At 50.0% G+C, this 20,067-nt stretch overlaps 1 protein-coding gene across 1 annotated transcript; it reads right to left on the bottom strand.

Annotated features, from left to right (window-relative positions):
- Window positions 1–7,262: 7,262 nt before the first annotated feature.
- On the bottom strand, window positions 7,263–15,734 carry FCAMR (Fc fragment of IgA and IgM receptor). Its single transcript, XM_032606071.1, is given in 6 exon segments — window positions 7,263–7,447; window positions 8,089–8,207; window positions 9,058–9,814; window positions 10,777–11,115; window positions 14,175–14,318; window positions 15,680–15,734. Coding segments are annotated over 6 exon segments (1,578 nt in total). The 5' UTR covers window positions 15,714–15,734.
- Window positions 15,735–20,067: the final 4,333 nt, after the last annotated feature.

Genomic DNA, 20,067 nt, shown 5'->3' with positions numbered 1-20,067 from the left:
CCACCTGGATAATCCAGGATGATCTCCTCATCTCAAGATCCTGAACTGAATTACATCTGCAAAGACCCTTTTCTCAAATAAGATAACATTTACAGATTCTAGAGATCAGGAGGTGCACATGTCTTTGGGAGATCGTGTTTCAGCCTACCACAAGCATCTACTATGCCCATGACCAGTTCGATGAATTTGCCACAAAATTACGCCCACAAAAAGTTCGAGGTCCAGGGAGATTTGAGACATGCGGGGGTATGCATCCCTGTTCCCCAAGGGCTTATGGTTTAACTGAGGAGTCATCACCCCAACACACCACTGCCAAAGAGCGACACCAGCCAGGTAGTGTAGCCTTGTGGAAAGCTCCCAAGCTCCAGACCCAGAATGCCCTGGGTTTACGTAGGAGCCCTGCCACCTACTAGCGGGGGGACCCTTGACAAGTTTTTTAATGTCTCTGGACCTTGGTATTCTCATTTATAAAATGGGGCTAATTACACTTACCCCATAATTATGGTATGAAGATTAATTGTAATATGGACAGTGGCTGGCATCTAAAAGGTGTTGATTGTCCAGCTTCAAATGAAAGGGACAGCATAGGCTTTTGGAACAGAGCCCCACTGACCCATGAGGAACCAAGGGCGGGGAAGTGGAATGACTTGCCCAGGTTTGCATGGTGAGTTGATGGCATGGATGGGTTGAGAACCAAGGTCTCCCAGCATTGGGCACTTTCCTCCACTTCCCAAAGCCTTTACTCCCCCAGATGAATCTTCTGAATTGTGTTTCCCCAGGCAACAAAGCGCTCCCATTTGCATCCTGAACTGATCCAGGGAAGACGGGAGGGGGCCAGGTCCACACGCCTCCGCAGGTCAAGCCTTTCAGATTGGCACCACTAGCGTGTTGCTCCCAGACCCGGGGCTGACCCAGCCACCAACAGAGAAGGGGAAGTCAACGCCATCCAGTCCTCCCCCAGAACTCCACTGCCCTTCTGGCATTGCTCACTGTGGACGGTCTCCATGAATGTAGCTGGACAAGTGGGATAAGATGGGACGGATGAAATGCCTATAACTGCCATTTACTGCCTGCTCCCTGCTCCCATGTGCGGATTTTTAGCTGAGTCAATGTTTAACCCTTGTCTGGAGTCAATGTTTAATCGCAGGTCAGCCAGCCCTGAAATTTAGGATTCCTTGGTAAGCCAATAATATACAGTATTTTAGTATCAATCACTGGAAAATAGAGTTGTGACTGGATCTACCAAAGCTAAATAGCAAGCCCCATCCCCACCCCCACCCCCTTTTTTTAAGGATGTTGACTGTTTGGGATTGTTTACGCCAAAGTATCCTGCCCTCGCCATCAGCAAATAATGATCTAGCATTTCCTGGCCCCAGCTGTCATCTACTGGCAGAAGCACAGCATTGGTTCTTCCTGTTCTAATTTCACCTTTGAGGCTTGGGAGAGGGCATGGGATGGGGACGACTGTCCTTTTGGTCAGCTGAGCGCTGCCATCTGGCAACGTAGTCCCTAGTGTGGTCACTGCCTGGAATCCCAGACTAGAACCGTCCAGTTGGCTGGGCTTGCTCGGGCAAGCTTCTGGGGGAGTTTCTAAGCACAGACTTATGTTCAGAGGCTCCCTGGTGAATCTCCCCGTTAGGAAGTAGGTAGAAGGAAATTTCATTATAAATGCTCTATGTTTGCCTGGCTACTGGGTGATTTCATAGGGGCTCCCCAGGGCCCTTCTCAAGGAGCTTGGAGCATAGCATCTATGATCTGGCAGCCTTGTGTCCATGACAAGAGCAAGCTCAATGAAGGAAAACTCAGAATGGCAAGCTGGGTGGTGGACATGTGGGGAGTGTGAAAGAGGGGGAGAGGGCTGCGACCAGATTAGAGGTTCAGGTTACTGGATGTGTTGGAGAGGGTGACTTACTGGCCAAGTGTGTGCACCTGAGCCTCAAATCTTTTCTTTTTTCTACATGAACTCACTGAGTCGCCTCCTTCTCCCTGACTACCTGCCTCCCTATGTCACTGCCCAGATGTCCAATCCCTCATCTGTTTTCCTAGCTCTGTTGACTCCCAATCAGGGAGTGAAAACAACATTTCTTCTAGGCCTCCCGGAGTGGCAGTGAGGAGGATTGTCTGTACTCTATCATTGTGGCTGGTGAAGGAGTGAAGGCAGAGACTGTGGTGGGTGCCCCCTGAGCCTATGTCTTGTCCCGAGGAGGCTAGGAGTGATGAAGCGGAACATGAAAGAGTCTGGAAATGGAAAGTTGGCCTTGGTCCCAAGGCTCCCTCTATTTTCCCTAAACCAGTCCTGGGACCCCAAAGAGCTTTTATTCTCTGGTTCTGAGAGGCAGGAACAAATGAACAAACCATTTCTGAGGTTACCAAACCACTCTCTTGCCCTCTACTACCTCTATCCCTTGGCCAGGAAGGGGCGGAAGAAGGAAGATTTTCAGAGTAGACATCCAAAGTCAACAGAGTGTCAGGTGACAGCGCCCAGTCCCTCTCATAAGCTACTGATGTCCTCCTGAAGCCTTGTTGTTTCCTTGTTCCTGGTCTGAGCCTGGCCTTTAGCCCAAGTTTGCCTAGCAGGCAGCCATTGGAAAAACATCGCCTGTGATCCCCTGCAGCCTGTGCCATCCGAGCCTCAACGGTCCCACCTGTATCGTGGTGTACAATCTGCTTCTTTCCGGTGACGTATACTGTAATTAATTTTCAGTTTTCTTTGCTACACAGGTGGAGGAGAGTGCTGGCAAAATGAAAAATTTAGACAAGTTGCATTTCCTAACCAGTCTGTCCTTCCCATGCCAGGCTCTAAACAAGTGAACTCCTTGATGCCCTTTTTCTGAATTCGTGTCTGAAGTGAGGTGCAACGTCTTCAAATTATGGGACAACTTGGAAAACGCCTTTGGTCATGGTCATCCTGGCTCTCTTCCTCTTGTCTAAGATACTCAGGGCTGGGGAGGCAGGACCCTGTAACATTAGGAGAAGAAGTGGCCCTTGTTGATTGACCCTCTACACTCAGAGCAACACTGGTAGATCTAGATCAAGGCAGCAAACAGGCCAAGGTTGGGAACTCGGCCAGAGGTTGGAAAAGGCAGAACACAGGAGATGCCAGATGCTAATCAGGGAACATATGTCTTCAACAAAATGGGACCAGAAGGCAAATGGTGGCCTCCTGACCCAGTGCCTCAGTGCTCGTGATTTCTACGAGCCTCTAGGAATATGGCATAGGGTCCTTTCCTGCAGCTGGCACCTCTCTGCTGCTTGTCTGGGTTTCAGCTGACCCCCTGGAGAGCAGGCCATGGGGTGACAGCTCATCCCCTTGCTGATGTTGAAGGGAGCAGGTTGGCCTGGGAGGGCCAGTGCCTGCAAGCCAAGCTGTGTCACTTCAAGAAAAATGGAGGGCTTGGTGGCCCTGGACCCTGCATGCAAGGCCTCCCACAGAGAGCGTGTTTCCTTTCGTGTAGAATCTCCATTCCCCATTGAACGTTTGTCAAGCTGTTAGCCCTGGATTATCTACACCAATGGAAAATAATCACATAATCCATGTCTACTTGGCTGAAGTGAAGTATAAGTCTTTCTGTGGAAGTACTTTCCTCTTTATATCTGACTGGAGCTGTTATTTAACTGATTCTGTATTTCCCAGACCCCACTGGCTCCTGGAGAAGAGGAAGAAATCCCCAAAGTCTTAGTGGAGAGCATGAGACGTCGTCTGTGGAGTTAAGCGTTTGCCCTGAGTTACCTGTGACAGATGGACACCGCTGCAGGCGCTTAAGATCTGAGTTCAATTTGTACAAATGCCAATAAGGACCTCGGGGCTGGTGAGTGAATTTTTAGCTCTTAGTTCCAGCTCCCTGAACTTTTCCACTTCACTTAGCCAGGACAGGAGTAAGTCAGCTCAGTGATTGAAGAGAACAAATTATTGGAAACGGTTATGAAATTTTTACACCCAAGCCTAAAAGAGGAAAACAAAGAATTCTCTAGAACCTTAAACAGGGAAGGCCTGACCAGATATGCAGGCCATAAGTCCAAGTATGGAGGTGCAGCGCCATGATCAAAGATGTAGGCTGTAGCTGCTGTGCGTTCAGTGCCCAGGTGTGTAGCTACTTCCTGTCTCCGGCTTCAGTCTTCTCATCTGTAAAATGGGGATTATCCTGCTTACCTTACAGAAATGTTGCATCAAGTGAATATGGAATGTGAAGTCACCTAGGGGCGTGCCAGCTGTGTAGAGATACTTAACGAACAGTAGCAGCATTAATAGGTAGCGAGGTGAGAACGGGAGGGTTGAGCCCTAACCCGGAGAACATGCTTGATCCTAGGAAAGTCAGTGCTTCCCTGCCCTGTACCTTGGATTAGAAATCTCCATGGACACTTCCCTGATTCCAGCTTCAGAGATGGAGTGTCTCCCTGCCCCTCATCCCAGAGGTGTGGGTATCATGCTAGCTGGGGATATGAGATTACAAAACCAAAGCACTGACAATACCCAGCAGTGGATGTGGCCTGCTTAGCCCGCTTTGCCTCTGGCCCCTTAAGTCCAGGCTCCTGCCCCACTGCAGGCATCCTGTAGCCCATAAAGGAGAGCTGTAAGCCTTCAGGGCTGCCCCACTTCCTTCCTGGGCAAGGTTTCCCTCAGATCTTATCTCTGCTCAGCTCCAAAGACTTTGATCTTGGCTCTGCTCCATCCATTTGAAATTTTACTGGCTTCTCCTGCTTGCTGACCTCAGCTTTCCCTGGAACTCTGATTTGGCAGTCTTTCCTACTTCTGGAAGCTGTTTCTGACTCCAGCCCCTTGGCCAACACCCTTGCTGGCTGGTCCCCTCCTTCCCCCAGGCAGGGGGTCAGGCAGAATGCCCCAAGGCTGAATCCCAGACAGAAGGATTATAAGAGCTCAGAAGAAGGAGTGGGTGAGGAAAGGGGTGGTCCAGGGCAGCTGTTGAGAAGGAGTGATTCTTCATATCAGAGTGGGAACAGGAGAGTCTCAGTTGGTTTTATGGCCTAATGCAGGGATTGGCAAATTATGGCTCTCGAGCCAGACCCAGATCCAGCCTGCTTCTGTAAATAGTTTTGTTGAAACATAGCCAAAGTCATTCACTTAGAGATTGTCTCTGGCTGCTTCTGTGCTGCCAGGGCAGAACTGGGTAGTTGTGACAGAGGCTGTACGGCCTGCAAAGTCTGAAGTATTTACTATCCGGTCCTTTCCCAAAAAGGTTTGCTGACCCCTGGTTTAGTGCATCAAGCTTCCCCAAACAAGAAGTGATTTGAGGAACCCAGTCCTGTGAGGTTGTTTCACCAAAACACCAAAACCCGGGGAAACACACACAATGTCCCCACCGCCCAGAGCTATTCACAACGCACCTTAGTGAATTAAAGTCTTCCAAAAATCCTGCACAAAACCTGTTTTTTGTTTAACCCACATTTCCCAAACTTCTTTGGTCTACCAAACCTTTTTCTCAGCATGCCTCTTAACAGTCCTCAGAAGCTAGCACTCTGTGGACGCCTCTGGAAAACTCTATCAGGTGGAATGATCCTGTACAGCCTGGGTTCTCTCCTGTCCCTGCCTCTAATGAGCTGAGGGACCATGGTTGAATTACATACCCTTCAGGGCCTGCTTCCTCATTGGTTGGATGGGATAACAGTGGCTCTCCTATCTCTTTTACAGGTGTTTCAGGCAGGTCCCTGAGATCATGTGCACGAAAATGGTCTGGAGCTAGGGCTGTGGTGTCATTGATTTTTGAGGATGAGCTTTGCTCTGATACATTGCTTAGCAAAGGTGAAGTGGGGAAGCCACCAGGTCAAGGTCGTGAGTTCCCCTTTCCAGTCCTCACTCTGTTATTCCTAACTGAGTTAACTGAGTGACTTTCAACAAGTTACTTCCCCCCATGGGGTCTCAGTTATCTCACCCTGGGCAATGGATTTTAGACTGGTTAATCTCTGAGGATCTATTAACTCTGAAATTCGGTGACTCCATTTGGTTAGGTGCAGGCAACTTCCCTGCTTATCCAAAGCAGTGAGTCTTTCTCTCCCAAACCATGAAAATGGCATCGTATTGATTTTCTCTGGACAGTGTCTGGGTTCAGCTCCAGCTATGAGGAGGTAGTAAGGAAGGAAGGATTTCTGGTGCTGCTGACAGCTTAGGAGAGAGGGCCGAGCCTTCTGGGAATGTCTACCTGACAATTCTTGACTTGATACTGGAGCCTTTCTTTCCCTTTTCTTCCACTGCTTAAGGGCTGCTCTGTCCAAACATGAAGTTCAGACAGCTTGCTGATGGATCTGGCAAAATAAAAGAGCAGATGTAATTCCTGAAAAGACAGTGGGCCCAAGAGTGGAGCAAAAGTCCCCCAACAGGCATGAAATAAAGTGATTGTAAAGCAGAAACCACATAAAATTCCTCTTGGCCACCTTCTCTCTTATCTGTCCCTCTTACCATAAGCACTTTCCAGCTTCATCATCAGTCCTTGATATCAAGGATTTACAAGAGTTGAATAAGGGAAGCTTTATGAAGAAGATGAGAATCTACTGAAAAATACCCTCTTCCTTCACGAACTTAGGAAAATCCCAGAAAATCTTGACTGGGTCAAAAGGTCTACAGCATAATAAGTATGGGGCCAAACGGGCAGGGATGAATTGGGAATGAGGGTTCTTCCTTTTGGTCCCTGTGTAAGGACCTATGGGATCATCTAGGGGACTCCCAAATGAAGGGGGATTCAGAACATCTGTGTTGGCAGTGTCCCCAGAGGTCATGGAGCCCATGCCCCTCCAGTCAGCCATTCAGTCACAAATATTTATTGCGGGCCCTACTGAGCTGAAGTTCTTTGGGGACATAGTAAGATGGAGAAAACACAATTACTGCCCTAAGAGCTTAGAATGTACTTGAAAGGGTTATAGTTTAATGTGTGCAGCAGGCTGAGTGTTAAGAGATGTCAGAAAAAGGGGGCACCTACCAAGGGCTAGGAGTGATGGTTGAAATTTTGTTAATTCTCCACTCTGATTGGAAGCCTCTCATATTTTCAAACCTCCAGGAATGGAAATTCCACTTTTTCCAGGTCCACTGACCTCCTCCAGTAACTAATAGATCCTTTCCTGCAGCCTTCTTTGAGTCATAGTGTCACCTCTGGCCATGAAAAATGCTGGACCTTCCTTGGTCCAGTGATGGTCAGCCTTTGCTTCCCCAGATGGAGTCCCAGCTCCCCAAGCTTCCCTTCATACAGGCGGAGGAAGGAAGAGAAGAGGCTGGTATTCGGTCCTGGTTCTTTTTTCCATGGTGTCTGAGCGGCTTATCCTTCCATTCCTTGGGGTCCAGGGTCCCTCTCCGGGATACTCAGGCTGGCACGGAGAGGAGGAGAGTCATCTTGGAGCATCTTCCTTTCCACCTGGGGAAGCTGGTCTGGCTGGAGGCTCATCTCCGGGAACTGTGTCATCTGAATCAAGGTGACCCCTGATGACCTTTCTGTCTCCTGAGCTGCACAGACACAGAGCACACTGTGAGCATCCTGGGCACTGAATTTGATTCCTTGAGAACCACCCTCACCCATCGCAATCCTCAAGGACTTCCTGACACAGAGGATTTGCAACTGAGCCCTTAGATCGGCAGGGATTGGGCCAGGCCTTTGGGGAGCTGGGTCTGAGAATCTTAGCCCCTTTGACTTGCTCCCAGAGCATCTCACCCTTTCTTCACCAGATCTAAACGCCGTGGAGCGGTCCCTTTAGGAATGTTTAAACCCGGGCCTGGCGCTTTAAGAGACTTCCAGCTGGACCGTGCAGAGGGTACAAATGCAGTCTGGTTCCACATTTGGGCCCTGTACTCCGACCTGCTGTCAGGACTGTCCACGTGGTTCATATGACTACCAGCTGTCTTGCCGTCTTCTGAAGAGCTTCTCCTTAAGCTCTGGGATGCCATTGAGACATAAATGCATAGACTACTTTCCCATTTGATTGATAAAGGAACCAAGGCCAAGCTTGGTTAAGTGGCTCGGACTAGAATTTAGCACTTCTACATCCAGAGGTCCTGGTACCAACTCTGACCCCGACCCAGTCCTGAGGGTGTCAGATGGGAACAGGCGCTCCTCTCCCCGGCCTTGGGGTGACTTAAACTCCACTTACACCTCCTCTTTCTCCGGAGCTTCCTTTGCAGCAGAACAAGAGCCGTCAGCATAAGCGGACACAGCACCGAAGAGACTGGAGTCAGCATCCGAGAGATGTTTTTCTCTTCCAGAGAAACACTGGAGTGGAAGCAGCAGGGGAGGGGATGGAGGTTGGAGCTGGGGAGGAGACTGAAGACCCTTTGGCCCTTGCCCCTCATTTTACAGATGAGAAGCTGAGGCCAAGGCAAGCTGACTGCCCGAATTCCCATGGAGGGTTAGTTACCGAGCTGAGACTAGGTCCCCTGCCTTCCAGATCCCAAGCCCTGATCCTTTCCCTCCTCCACCAACGTGCAACAGTGGGCAAGAGAAGTGAGTGAGGGTCAGGGCATCTACGCTTGGCATTTGGCTTTGCCACAATCTGTCTTTGTAGCTTCAGTGAGTCACACCCTGACCTCGTCGGAGCTTGTTTCCTCATCTTTAAAAAAAAAAGTCGGGCTTCCCTGGTGGCGCAGTGGTTGAGACTCCGCCTGCCGATGCAAGGGACACGGGTTCATGCCCCGGTCCGGGAAGATCCCACATGCCGCGGAGCGGCTGGGCCCGTGAGCCATGGCCGCTGAGCCTGCGCGTCCGGAGCCTGTGCTCCGCAGTGGGAGAGGCCACGACAGTGAGAGGCCTGCGTACCGCAAAAAAAAAAAAAAAAAAAAAAAAAAAAAAAGTCCCAACAGTCCCACCTAAATATTCCATTATTCTAGCGCTTATATTTTTGCTTGAAAATCACATGAAGATGCTCAGATAGTGTTCTCCCAGCAAGGACCCTTGGATGAGGGAGGATTCTGACTTTCATGTCCCTTATGCTTTACTGTCCTGAGGTTACAAAGGGAGAGGAGTGAGCAGACAGAGGGGGTCACAGAGGTTAGCTCACTGAGAGGCGTGCAAAGGGATGGAGCAGATGTGGAGGCCCAACGGAGAGGGCAGCCTGGGGGTTTACCTCTTCACTTGGGAGTCCTTGCCCAGGGGCCTGAAGGGCCTTGCTGCCAGGGCCTGGCTTGACGTCACTTGGGGACCACTGTCTCCAGCAGGGGTATCTAGGTCTCCTTCACTGCTTCCTTCCGCAGATGCCATCTCTATGCTGGTTGGCTCCAAGGTCCACACAACTGCAACTGGGGGGATTCCTTCAACGGAGCCCAGGGCTTGTGGCTTAGAAACCGACATTTCTTCTTGGTGGGTTTCCCACATCCACTTATCTGAGACCAGGGTTGATGGCCTAATGGTCGCCATGACCTTCTCAGCTGTGTCTGGGGCTATTCTGACCCTCTCTGTTTCCTCTCTTTGCCTATCAGTCCCAGTAGTTGTTTCCCTCTCTCTTTCGCTGGCCCTAGTCCTGTTTGCTTCCAAACTTCTGGTGCTCCACACTCGATCACCTTCTGTTGTATTGGACACACCTCTGATGGCTGAAGCTGGACTCTGCGGAGTGGGGATGGTTGCCCAAATGGAACCCTCTAGCTGGCTGCCTGTCCCTGGAGCTACTACCCCAGTTGCTCCTGGGGTTTGTCTTCCCTTAGCCGAAGCTGTGGTTTTGCTGGTTCCTAGAGTCAGAGCAACTCTGTCCCATCCCGTCCCTTGTCTCTCTATAGTCTGCATAGTTCCTGGTGCCCGTCTGTTGGCCGCTGGTGATACTGTCACAAAGGATTCCGTGATGAGCTCGCCAGCAGCCACAGTGGCTGCGGGGACGGCTCTGGAAAGACCTGTGTGAACAGCAGAAGGAGAGCAAATGAGAAGGCTATCCGTGCTGCCTACAGGACACCAGGCTGCAACGGACACCAGGCTTGACATGTTTGCTCCATGGAATGCAACCTCACTAAGCAATGCAGTCTTTGGCCAATATGTTGGATAAAATAAAAAATTGGGAAAACCAGATGTGTTCTCTAGTCTGTTGCCAATATTGACATTTTATGTCCCTATCTCCTTTTACGCCCACAAATTCTCTATCCAGCTGCCCCAGGACACCATGCTGTCCCCTTTCCCAGGGCCCACTTCCCTTCATGTACTGCTTTTCAAATAAGAAAAAAAGAAAACTCCAGTCACAGCAGAGCAGCCAATGTCAGCAGATGGTTAGATAGCAACATCTATTCAAACAAGTCCACTCTCTGGACTCCTGCCTGCCTGTGCCATCTCTCTGGTAGACCTGCCTTTCATAGCCTGGATGCCCTTCCTTGGACTCTGGGTACCTGACTCTAGATCAACTCTCCAGAACGAGCCACGCACGGCACTGGCCTGGTAGCTGTTGGATGTCTGCTGAGAGGCTCAGCCTTAGGAAGAGCTCAGTCTCCATTCTTCTGCTTTGCCTGTCTTACGTGCTCTGCATGTCTGAACAAAAAGACATCATGACCCTAAGAAGCCATGTCCTCCAATTCACCAGCTTCACCGAGCTCTCTTCAAATATATGTGCCACAGCTTTCGGGGGGAATTGGGTGAGATAGATTACGGGGATTCAGTTGGGACGTTTTTCCCTAGTATCTACCTTCCCTCTGAAGGTGGTCTCCATCTGAAATAGAAGTCTATGTCTTAAAGTCCTTGCCTGACCCCAGCTTTTCATCATCACTCCCCTTGTGTTTAAAGCCCTCTCGGACCTCTGGGTCTTCTGTTGCCCCTTGCCTTTCCTAACATGCATGTCACCAAACTTGACCTGCCGGCCATCAACCCTTACCTGCAGAGATGGTCAGGTTCATGCTGAAGAATAGCATGTTATTTGTGTTTCCAATGCCACAGCGGTAGTGCCCCACATCCTCCGGGGACAGCTGGGACAGCCTCACCACAAACAAGCCTCTTTGTGGGAAGTCTGTTAGGGCCACACGGCCACGGTAGCGAAGGTGAGTGTAGTGGTTGGTGGACACGATGGTGTGGCAGGCCCACGTCAGGGGTCTTAGGCGGCACCAGTACTTCCTCTGGCGGCTGTTGATGGGCAAGCGTGGGTAATGGCACCGGATGGTGACAGCTCCCCCAGGCTCCCCAGACACCAGCCTCGGGCCCTTCAACGCATTTGCAGCTGCAGGCAGAGAAAAAAAAAGTCCGGAGCAAGAGTGCTGAATTTGTCACTGTTTGGGGAGCTATGAGCTCCAAACTCTGCCAGAATTAGGGAACAGGTCAGAAAATGCCTCCGTGAAAGTGAAGCTAGAAAGAATCAATATAGAAATGTCAGAGCTTAGCCACTAGGTCAGGAGTAGCTCCAAGGTATGAAATGGAGCTGTGTCCAAGGCCCCATGGAGAGATGAAAACGCAGCAATAATCTTACCACTATTTAGCTAACCACTATTGAGCTTATCATGTGCAGGTGATCTTGTACATGTCCGTCCAAAGCCTGGATTCACGCCACTGTGCTCCAGTGCAGATGTTTTTTAAAAAATGCAAATGTTTAAGAAGCTGCCATCTAAGCACCTGTAAGAAGACCAAGGCGAGAGCTGACAGAAGGGCTGTGGTTTATTTGCATAGAATGTAAAAGAGAGATGTTAAAACAACAAGGTCCTACTGTATAGCACAGGGAACTATATTCAATATCCTGTGATAAACCATAATGGAAAAGAATATGAAAAAGAATACATATATGCATAACTGAATCACTTTGCTGTACAGCGGAAATTAACACAACATTGAAAATCAACTCTACTTCAATAACTTTTTTTTAAAAAGAGGGATGTTAAATAGTAAAAAGAGATGAGTGTGACTTCTGCTGAAAGGAGAGGGTGCTGGAAGCACAGGAATCCTGCACTGCTGGGTGGATAACTCCCCAGACCATCGTTTTCAAAAACGTACATACTGCTCCCTTCTCTAGAAATGGAAATAACCAAGCGTCACTGTCAAAGCACAGCAGAATTTTGAATATGTCTGCTTTGGCGGTAGGCGTGAATCGCAGCTGAAGCACAGTCTATGGTCCTTTTACTGATTTAAATTTGATCCAATGCAAGCAGAAACAAAGTTTACTCTTTCTCTCACTGCCTCTTCCTACTAGCTCTGGGATGTCCCTCCTCCTTGATGAAATCTCAGATGTAATTTCAAGTATAGTAGCTTTCATAGTCTCGCTTGGATAAGAAGATGCCCAGCCCAGTGACTGCTGCAACTCCAGCCTCTCATCCAACTAAAAGCCTTTTCCAATTTCCCAGCTACACTTGGAGGCCTGATGTGGGGGAGGGGGACAGGTCGGGGTCTCTTGCCTTGCTCGACTCCTTCCCCTATTCAGAACTGCTCTGGGGCCCCTCTGGGATTGGGTGTGGAGGGGAGAGACGAGAGGTGAATGGAAAGTCGTGATCTGCTGGTGGCGCCCTCCGGGCATGGCAGACGTCCAGAGCTGGGTCCTTCCCTTTTGCCTCCCAGATTGCTTGTCTGTGGCCTCTGGCTGCAGTTCCCTCTTGGTAAAAACTGCCTCTCCTCCTGCTGGGCTTTTATGACTCCTCCACGACCAAGCCTAGGACTTCTGGCCACGTGCCCCTGTCGTGGTTACAATCCCTTCTGGGTAGACCTCTTCGTAGAGGCACTGGGACAGCTCCTTTCTGTGGGACCTACATCACATTTGGCCCCAGGAAACACACTTTGTCCTGCTGTCAGGGGAAATCTGGGACATACAGCAAGCTTGTTGAGTGGCGTCCTAGAAGTTCCTTCTCTTACTTGGCTTAAAGTGAGGAGGAGGTGATCCGCCTTGTCCCACAGGGGCAGGTGGTGGAGAGCATAGCACGCTGTCTCTCTCCAAAAAGCTCTTCTCTTCTACCTCTGATGATTCTCCAGGAGACTACACGGTGGGCTATTTCTGGAACAACTAGCCTTGCCATCTCTCTCCATAGTCCTGCCCAGGTGGTTCTACATTTTGCTTTAGGATGTGGGCGCCTGGCATCTATCAATTTGTTCTATGTCTTCAGCACCTCTGAGTCCAAGAAAGTTTCATCCTGTTGCCAGGACTGGCTACATAATTTGCAGGGTCCAGTGCAAAATAAAAACGGAGGATCCCTTATTCAAAAGTTACTAAGGATTTCACTATGGCAACAGTAGAGCATTAAACCAAGCACCTTTTGAATGGGGTCCTGTGTGACTGCACAGGGCACATGCCCATAAAGCTGACCTTGCCTGTTGCATATGTCTTGAGGTCTCATTATAGGAAGAGTCAAGGCCATAAATGTTAGGGATAAATCAATACTCATTGTAGGTTTAATTAAGCGACACACCACAACTATGCCAGTATTGATAAAGTTAAATGGCAACTCATCATTAAAAAGCAAGAATCTGGGCTTCCCTGGTGGCGCAGTGGTTGAGAGTCTGCCTGCCGATGCAGGGGACACGGGTTTGTGCCCCGGTCTGGGAATATCCCACATGCAGCAGAGTAGCTGGGCCCGTGAGCCATGGCCACTGAGCCTGCGTGTCCAGAGCCTGTGCTCCGCAACGGGAGAGGTCACAACAGTGAGAGGCCCGCGTACTGCCCCCACCCCCAAAAAACAAAAAGCAAACAACAAAAAAAGTAAGAATCTTCGTAATTACAAACAAGGACCACCTCAGGATGACAGTGATGGTGCTCTGATAAAGTGTTCACACCTCATATTTCAGGAATCTGCATGTGATCTACGTGCGGCGAAGGCAAAAGGATTAAGGAGCCCCATTAATCAGTGGGATGGGCTGTTCTGACTTTGCAGTTGAGAGCTGATTAGGAATCCTTAATCAACTTTTGCAATAAACATTTTTTTCTTTTATAAATACCAAGTTTCACTTACCCTTAAGAACTTAATCGCTGGATGACTAGTAGCTCTTGGTTATATATCATAAAGGTTTTTGGAATTTAGTACTGGTTGCCTGTGAGAATTAAAGAAAGGGCTGGCATTTTAGGATCAATGTGGTGCCTGCCAGGGGTCCCTTCGGTAGAGGTGGTGCCCCTGCTCTCATTCACCCGTCATCTCCCAGCAGCTGTCCATTGTACAGCTTCAGTCAGGGATGGACGAGGGAGGCCTGCACTGGAGTTTGACGGGAGGCCTGCACTGGAGCTTGACGGGAGGCCATGGACTGGAGCTTGACCTGGTCTGAGGAAGCACAAAAGGCCTGTGACACGAACAGGGAGAGCAGGGCTGGTGCCTGGGGTGGATCACTCCTCCCTCCAGCAAAGGGGTGAGAAAACCGGGAGTGTCTCCTTGGCCCAGAGGGTGGGCCCGGAGGGCAGAGAGCCATCCCACAGCCACGTGAGACAGGGTCTTCCGTGTGGAGGGGCCAAAGCAGAACCTGGGGCACAGGGAGGAGATGGGCCCTCGAGGGATCCACAAAGGCATCCACAAGAGGAGGCGCCAGCTCTAGAGCCCTGCCAGGCCAGAGAGTTCCAAGCCATCCCATCAAGTAAGAGCTGCCTGGCTCCTGCTGTCCTCCCACCTGCTGCTGTGAACCTACTGGCGTCCCCAGTGCCAGCTGCCTCGGCGGGGAGGAGAAAGAGCAGAGGAGAAGGGAGAAGGCAGCCCCCAGAGCCCTCCCTGCCTTCCTGACTGCGGGCCGTGGGTGATGAGGGGGCAAATCTCTGAATGAAGTTTAAATTGCTGACCAAAATATTTAACCCGCCACTTACAATGATCAAATTAGAACATCTGAGACTTAAAGGAATTAGGTTAAGACTCTTATATGTTCAGAGAAAAATCATGGGCCTGCCTGAGTTTTCATCTGGGGGCCGGGGAAGTTTGCTCCTACTGAAAAATTTTAAAGGGGGCATTGGGAGATGAAAATAAAGAAGTGGTGTGATTATATCACAGAGGGTTCTCGCCCAGAGATAAGCTACCTTTGATTCATTAAAATTCTGATTTGTTTGTAAGACAAACACAATTGTTAATCCCTTTTTTTGTATTATCATAGCGTTTATTTATTCATTTATTCTTTCGACGATTATTTGTTAAGCATCTACTTGGGTACCAGACACTCTAAGCACATACTCACTACATTCCTCAATGGCTCTCCATTACCATCAAAATAAAACCAGATACCACAGCATGGAGACAGGATGATTGGTCCTCTGAGCCTGATCAGCTCACCAGCCTGTCAGGACGTACAGAGCAAGAATTCTGCCTTTCATCCATGTGTCCCTAGTGCCTGGCACATGGTAGGCCCTCCATAAGTATGTGTTTACTAAATAAGTAAATGCATAGATGCAGTATTTACCCATCTGGTTTCTTTGTAGACTCTGCACTCTTTGGAGTAGGTCAGGGTTTTTATGTCCCTAGTACTGGGTCTGCCACTTGAGCGTTTTTAGAATGAGTGGAAATAGAGCGGTGCTACCTCTGGCTTTTGCACACCCTGGAACCCATATCTTGCCAATGCAGCCAACTTTCAGTCATCAACTTGAATGGAAGAGAGTAGAGACAGATCAAAACTGTGAATATTCCAGCAATCATCAAGTCAGACATATGCCCCCTCATGTGAGCTCTCACCTCCCTCATTCACTCTGACCCGGATCTGACCACTCCCTCGATCCAAAGCCATGCGGATGTCCAAACTACGGTGCGGGTGCTGAATGCCGCTGAGGTGCCCGTCAGGCATGTCTGCAGCCTGGAAGGCTTGGGTCTGGGTGTACAAGCTCTGAAGCTGGGCTGTCTGGGACTCACCCTGCAGCAGGCACAGTATGAGGAGGACGGGCATTTTCCATCCTGCCCTCTGGTTGCTGACCTGCAAAAAAAACCATCGTAGATGAAGAGGCCTGAGAGGAGACGAGTGAGAAGCTGGGCGAGCAGCCCTGGGACCTGGGCAAGCACCTTCTCACTCTGGGATCTTGGTTTGCTCAGTGCTGGGGCTGGATCAGCTCCACCTAAGAGCAGGATGTACCTGCCCTCTGAGAGAAGCACAGCTCCATCCTTACGGCCCTAAACACGCACATTTGGCCTGGGTCACTGCCACCAAGACTAAAAAACTCCCTCTGGGGGATTCCAGCCCCGGCACCCACCTGCCAGCACGGAGCTCTGGATTGGGGGCAGCATTGCGTAGTGGAAAGACCCCAAGCTAGAAGTTTAAAACTTAGCTGGAATTGTGGGATCCTGGAAAGGTTACTCAGTCTTGGGGATCAGCTTCCTCTCCAGGGGGAATGAGAATCTGTATGGGGCTGTTGTACCAGTTACATGAGACTGTGTTAGAAGAGTCACCAGCAGGCCTGGTACTGAGTCGCTCGCTTCCCCACCTCTTTTGCAGAAGGAGAATTGCTTCCTTCAAGGGAAGCTTTCTATCTCACTGGTAGTGTGCCTCCAGTCAATAATAGGAGTAAATTAACTCTCAGGGCAAGTAGTTTTCTGCCCAAGGGTCCTATTCTGTTTCTTCTCCACAATTTCTAGAAAGCCCTCCCTGGCCCCCAGTCCACACTGATTTTCCCCTGCTCTGGTCTCTCTCACTGGCCTGGGGAGCTCCTTGAGGGGAGGACTTTGAGCCTCCAGGCTCTGAAACAGGATCTAGCCCGGTGTAGGTGCCCAAGGCACAGCTATTGTGAACAAGAACCTTCCACACTTTTGCCAGACACCATGCTGACCACTACTCAATGGTCTTCTGTTGCTTGCTGATTAAAAAGGCAGGGATGGTACATTATACTTCATTTGTAGTTCCCACAGGGTTTTCATGGATGCTTTTTGAGTGACTAAAAATCTCTTCTTTGAATCTATCTACTGTCTGCAGTTCCTGGCACCTGTGGACTTTTTTTTCTAAAGAAAGCAAAATTAAGTTAGCCATAGTTTTCTCCTTCCAATGCTAATACATGTCTCGCTAATGTTAAGAACAGGCTCTTAACAGTCAATGGTCTGGTCCCCTCCCCCCCCTGTATAACTAGACAAAGCCACACAAGGCCACTGGCCAGTCTGGGCTGTGGGCTAAAGGGGGAGAAAAGGGAACAAGGTGAGGAGGAGAGGGGGAAAGCGGAGGAAGTAGGAGAAGGGGAAAGGAAAGGTAAGGTGAGAGTTGAAAGAAAGGAGAGGAGAGAAGGAGATAGAGTCCGTGGTTGGCCCTGTAATGCAAGCTGTCGACTCAGTGTGGCTCTGCCTAGCCATCTCCACTAAAGCCTCTGCCTGCTCTATCCAGGTAGGGCCCCCAGAGTGGCCAGATCTGGAAAAGTCCACGGGTTCCTTCTGCTTCCTGTGCCCTCCCCTTAGAATCTCCCGGGTCTTGGGCACCATCATGGCAGCCTCAGGCCCTCCCTGCCCTCCAGAGCTGCTGGTTTCCTGCCTGCACCTGGAGGCTTTCCCAGATGTGCCTGCAGCTAATCTTTTGTGTGATTAATATTCACCAGGTCCAGGCTAATTCTGAGGCTGGTGCCCAGGTTCCCCCAGGTGAGTTTTTCAAAAGTGCTAAGTGCTGACACAGCACATGCTGGGGCCAAAGTCTGCACTGTCCCGCTGGGGTCCTCTGAAGTGTGCAACAGTGGGTGCAGCTATCTCTTGGCTTCAGGAGCAAAAGCCGCCTCTGAGGGGCAATGAGGAAGCACAAGGTGTGAGATAAAATGCCTCCAAGGAGTTACCGGCCTTGACTAGAGGCTGCAAGGATAACATTCAACGGAAAGTCTCCAAGTTATCCACCTGCCGATAAACTTCAGAAAAACTCTCTCCAGGAGACAGGGAGCCCCAACTCAGTAGCTTGGGGCCACAGGCCTCTGTGATAGTGCACAGCATTTTAGGGGAACAAGGGCACATTGGGGAATTCTCTTGTCCCTCAGTCCTGCTGAGAAAGGATCTATCCCATCTTCAGCACAGGCTGGTGTATAACTCCCCAAATCCCTACTGGCTCCCTGAGCCCCACTTCTCTCCTATGCCCGCATCCCCGTGGCAGCAGACAAGAAAGGAAGGAGGCAGATGTAGAGGGAAGGGCACAGAACAAGGATTCAGGAGGTTCCACATTGCCCATGGCAATGACCTTGAGCAATGCCTCTTTCGTCTCCACTGCAACACAAGAGTTTGACTGCAAGAGCTCCATATGCTTCCTTCTCCTTCTTAATATTAGTTGGTTCTAAATCCCTCAGGGGGCTGTAAGGAGTCATGCACTCTGGTGGGAGGGAGAGTGGGGGTTAGCAGAAGAGCAGGGAGGTAGGAGGGAGATGCTGGCCTGAACTCCAGAATCCTTCCCTGGCCCCTGGGAGCAAGGCCAGGCTGCTCTGGGATGGCCGCTGCTGCAACTCACCACCCACATCCAGAGACAAGCCCCCAACCTCTCGGGGGAAAGCTTCACCACACCTTTTGTTCTCCGGGCTTAGCTGGGGATTCTCCATCCATCTCTGTCCAGAAATAAAATCTACTTGGACTTCTTCTGTTTTTGATATGCTGGTGATTGGACGCCTTCTAGTTTCTTTTCTTTAAACCTTGAGGCTGAGTTGGCTGTCTGATGTGACGGAAGGCAGCTGGAGTTAGCACTGGAAGATGGAGGGATGAGGTATAGCCCTGCCACTCACCTCTCCACACTCCCATCAAGTCACTTCACGCTGGATCTTGGCTTTTATTTCGTATAAAGAGGGAGCCAGTCCAGGTCCCTTGTTGTTCTTACTGTCACTTATCCGTGCAGAACTTTTCCAGGGGTGATGACAGTGGCTTCAAGGGAAACACACTCACCCACATCCTTCTACCTCTCATTTCCCCTCCAGTCCAGGGTCCCAGACTTTTTAGGATGCCCCAGATCAGCCAGCCCATTCAGACCTCTCCCGGGTAAGTGATGCAACAACACATGGCAGAAGAGAAAATTCAGGAGAGGAATTCCCCTGCTTTCTGGCTGGCATCTGGTTCCTCCTAGCTGGCTGGGCCCCTTCAATTTCCATGGGGAGGCAGTTTGGGTCCCTGACTCCAGTTCAACTGCATGCCTGGTAGTTACAAGCTCATGCCCTGGACAAAGCACAATAGAGTAAATGAGATGATCTCCATGGAGAAAGAACACTGACAAGTGTGGCTTATCCAGATGGATGACACACTTCAAAAATATCCCAATAAAGCAGCAGCATAGCACAGGGAGATCAGCTCCGTGCTTTGTGACCGCCTGGAGGGGTGGGATAGGGAGGGTGGGAGGGAGGGAGACGCAAGAGGGAAGAAATATGGGAACATATGTATATGTATAGCTGATTCATTTTGTTGTAAAACAGAAACTAGCACACCATTGTAAAGCAATTATACGAGAAAAAAAAAGAATTTTATTTTAAAATAATTCATTAAAAATCCATTATTTAAAGAAAAAAAATCCCAATATTTCCCTTTGGAAGACATTTCATGGATGGGATGTTTTCCTTGTAGAAGATATAATTTGCCTGCCTCTGTTGGTTTTAAACTGACATCAAAACGGAAGGCATGGGCTTCCCTGGTGGCACAGTGTTTGTGAGTCCGCCTGCTGATGCAGGGGACGCGGGTTCGTGCCCCGGTCCGGGAAGATCCCACATGCCGCGGAGCGGCTGGGCCCATGAACCATGGCCGCTGAACCTGCGCGTCCGGAGCCTGCGCGTCCGCAACGGGAGAGGCCACAACAGTGAGAGGCCCGCATACGGCAAAAAAAAAAAAAAAAAAAAACGGAAGGCATAGGGGCTTCCCTGGTGGTGCAGTGGTTAAGAGTCCTCCTGCAAATGCAGGGGACATGGGTTCGAGCCCTGGTCCGGGAAGATCGCACATGCCACGGGGCAACTGAGCCCATGCGCCACAACGACTGAGCCTGTGCTCTAGAGCCCGCGAGCCACAACTACTGAGCCCGTGTGCCACAGCTACTGAAGCCCACGTGCCTAGAGCCCAGTGCTCCGCAACAAGAGAAGCCACTGCAATAAGTCTACATGCCACAATGAAGGGTAGCCCCCACTTGCTGCAACTAGAGAAAGCCCGCGTGCAGCAACAAAGACCCAACACAGCCAAAAATAGAATAAAATAAATAAATTTATATAAAAACAAACAAACAAAAAAATGGCAGACATACCCCAAGCACTCAACAAGGAAGGGGTTCCAGAGGATACATGTGCTGCAGACTACAGTTAAAGACTCTCACCAGGACCCCTTGAGCCAAT

This window comes from Phocoena sinus, chromosome 1 (assembly GCF_008692025.1).
Source record: "Phocoena sinus isolate mPhoSin1 chromosome 1, mPhoSin1.pri, whole genome shotgun sequence".
Classification (NCBI taxonomy): Eukaryota; Metazoa; Chordata; class Mammalia; order Artiodactyla; family Phocoenidae; genus Phocoena; species Phocoena sinus.
The sequence above is the reverse complement of the archived record's forward strand: the minus strand, read 5'-3'. Positions and strand labels throughout refer to the sequence as shown.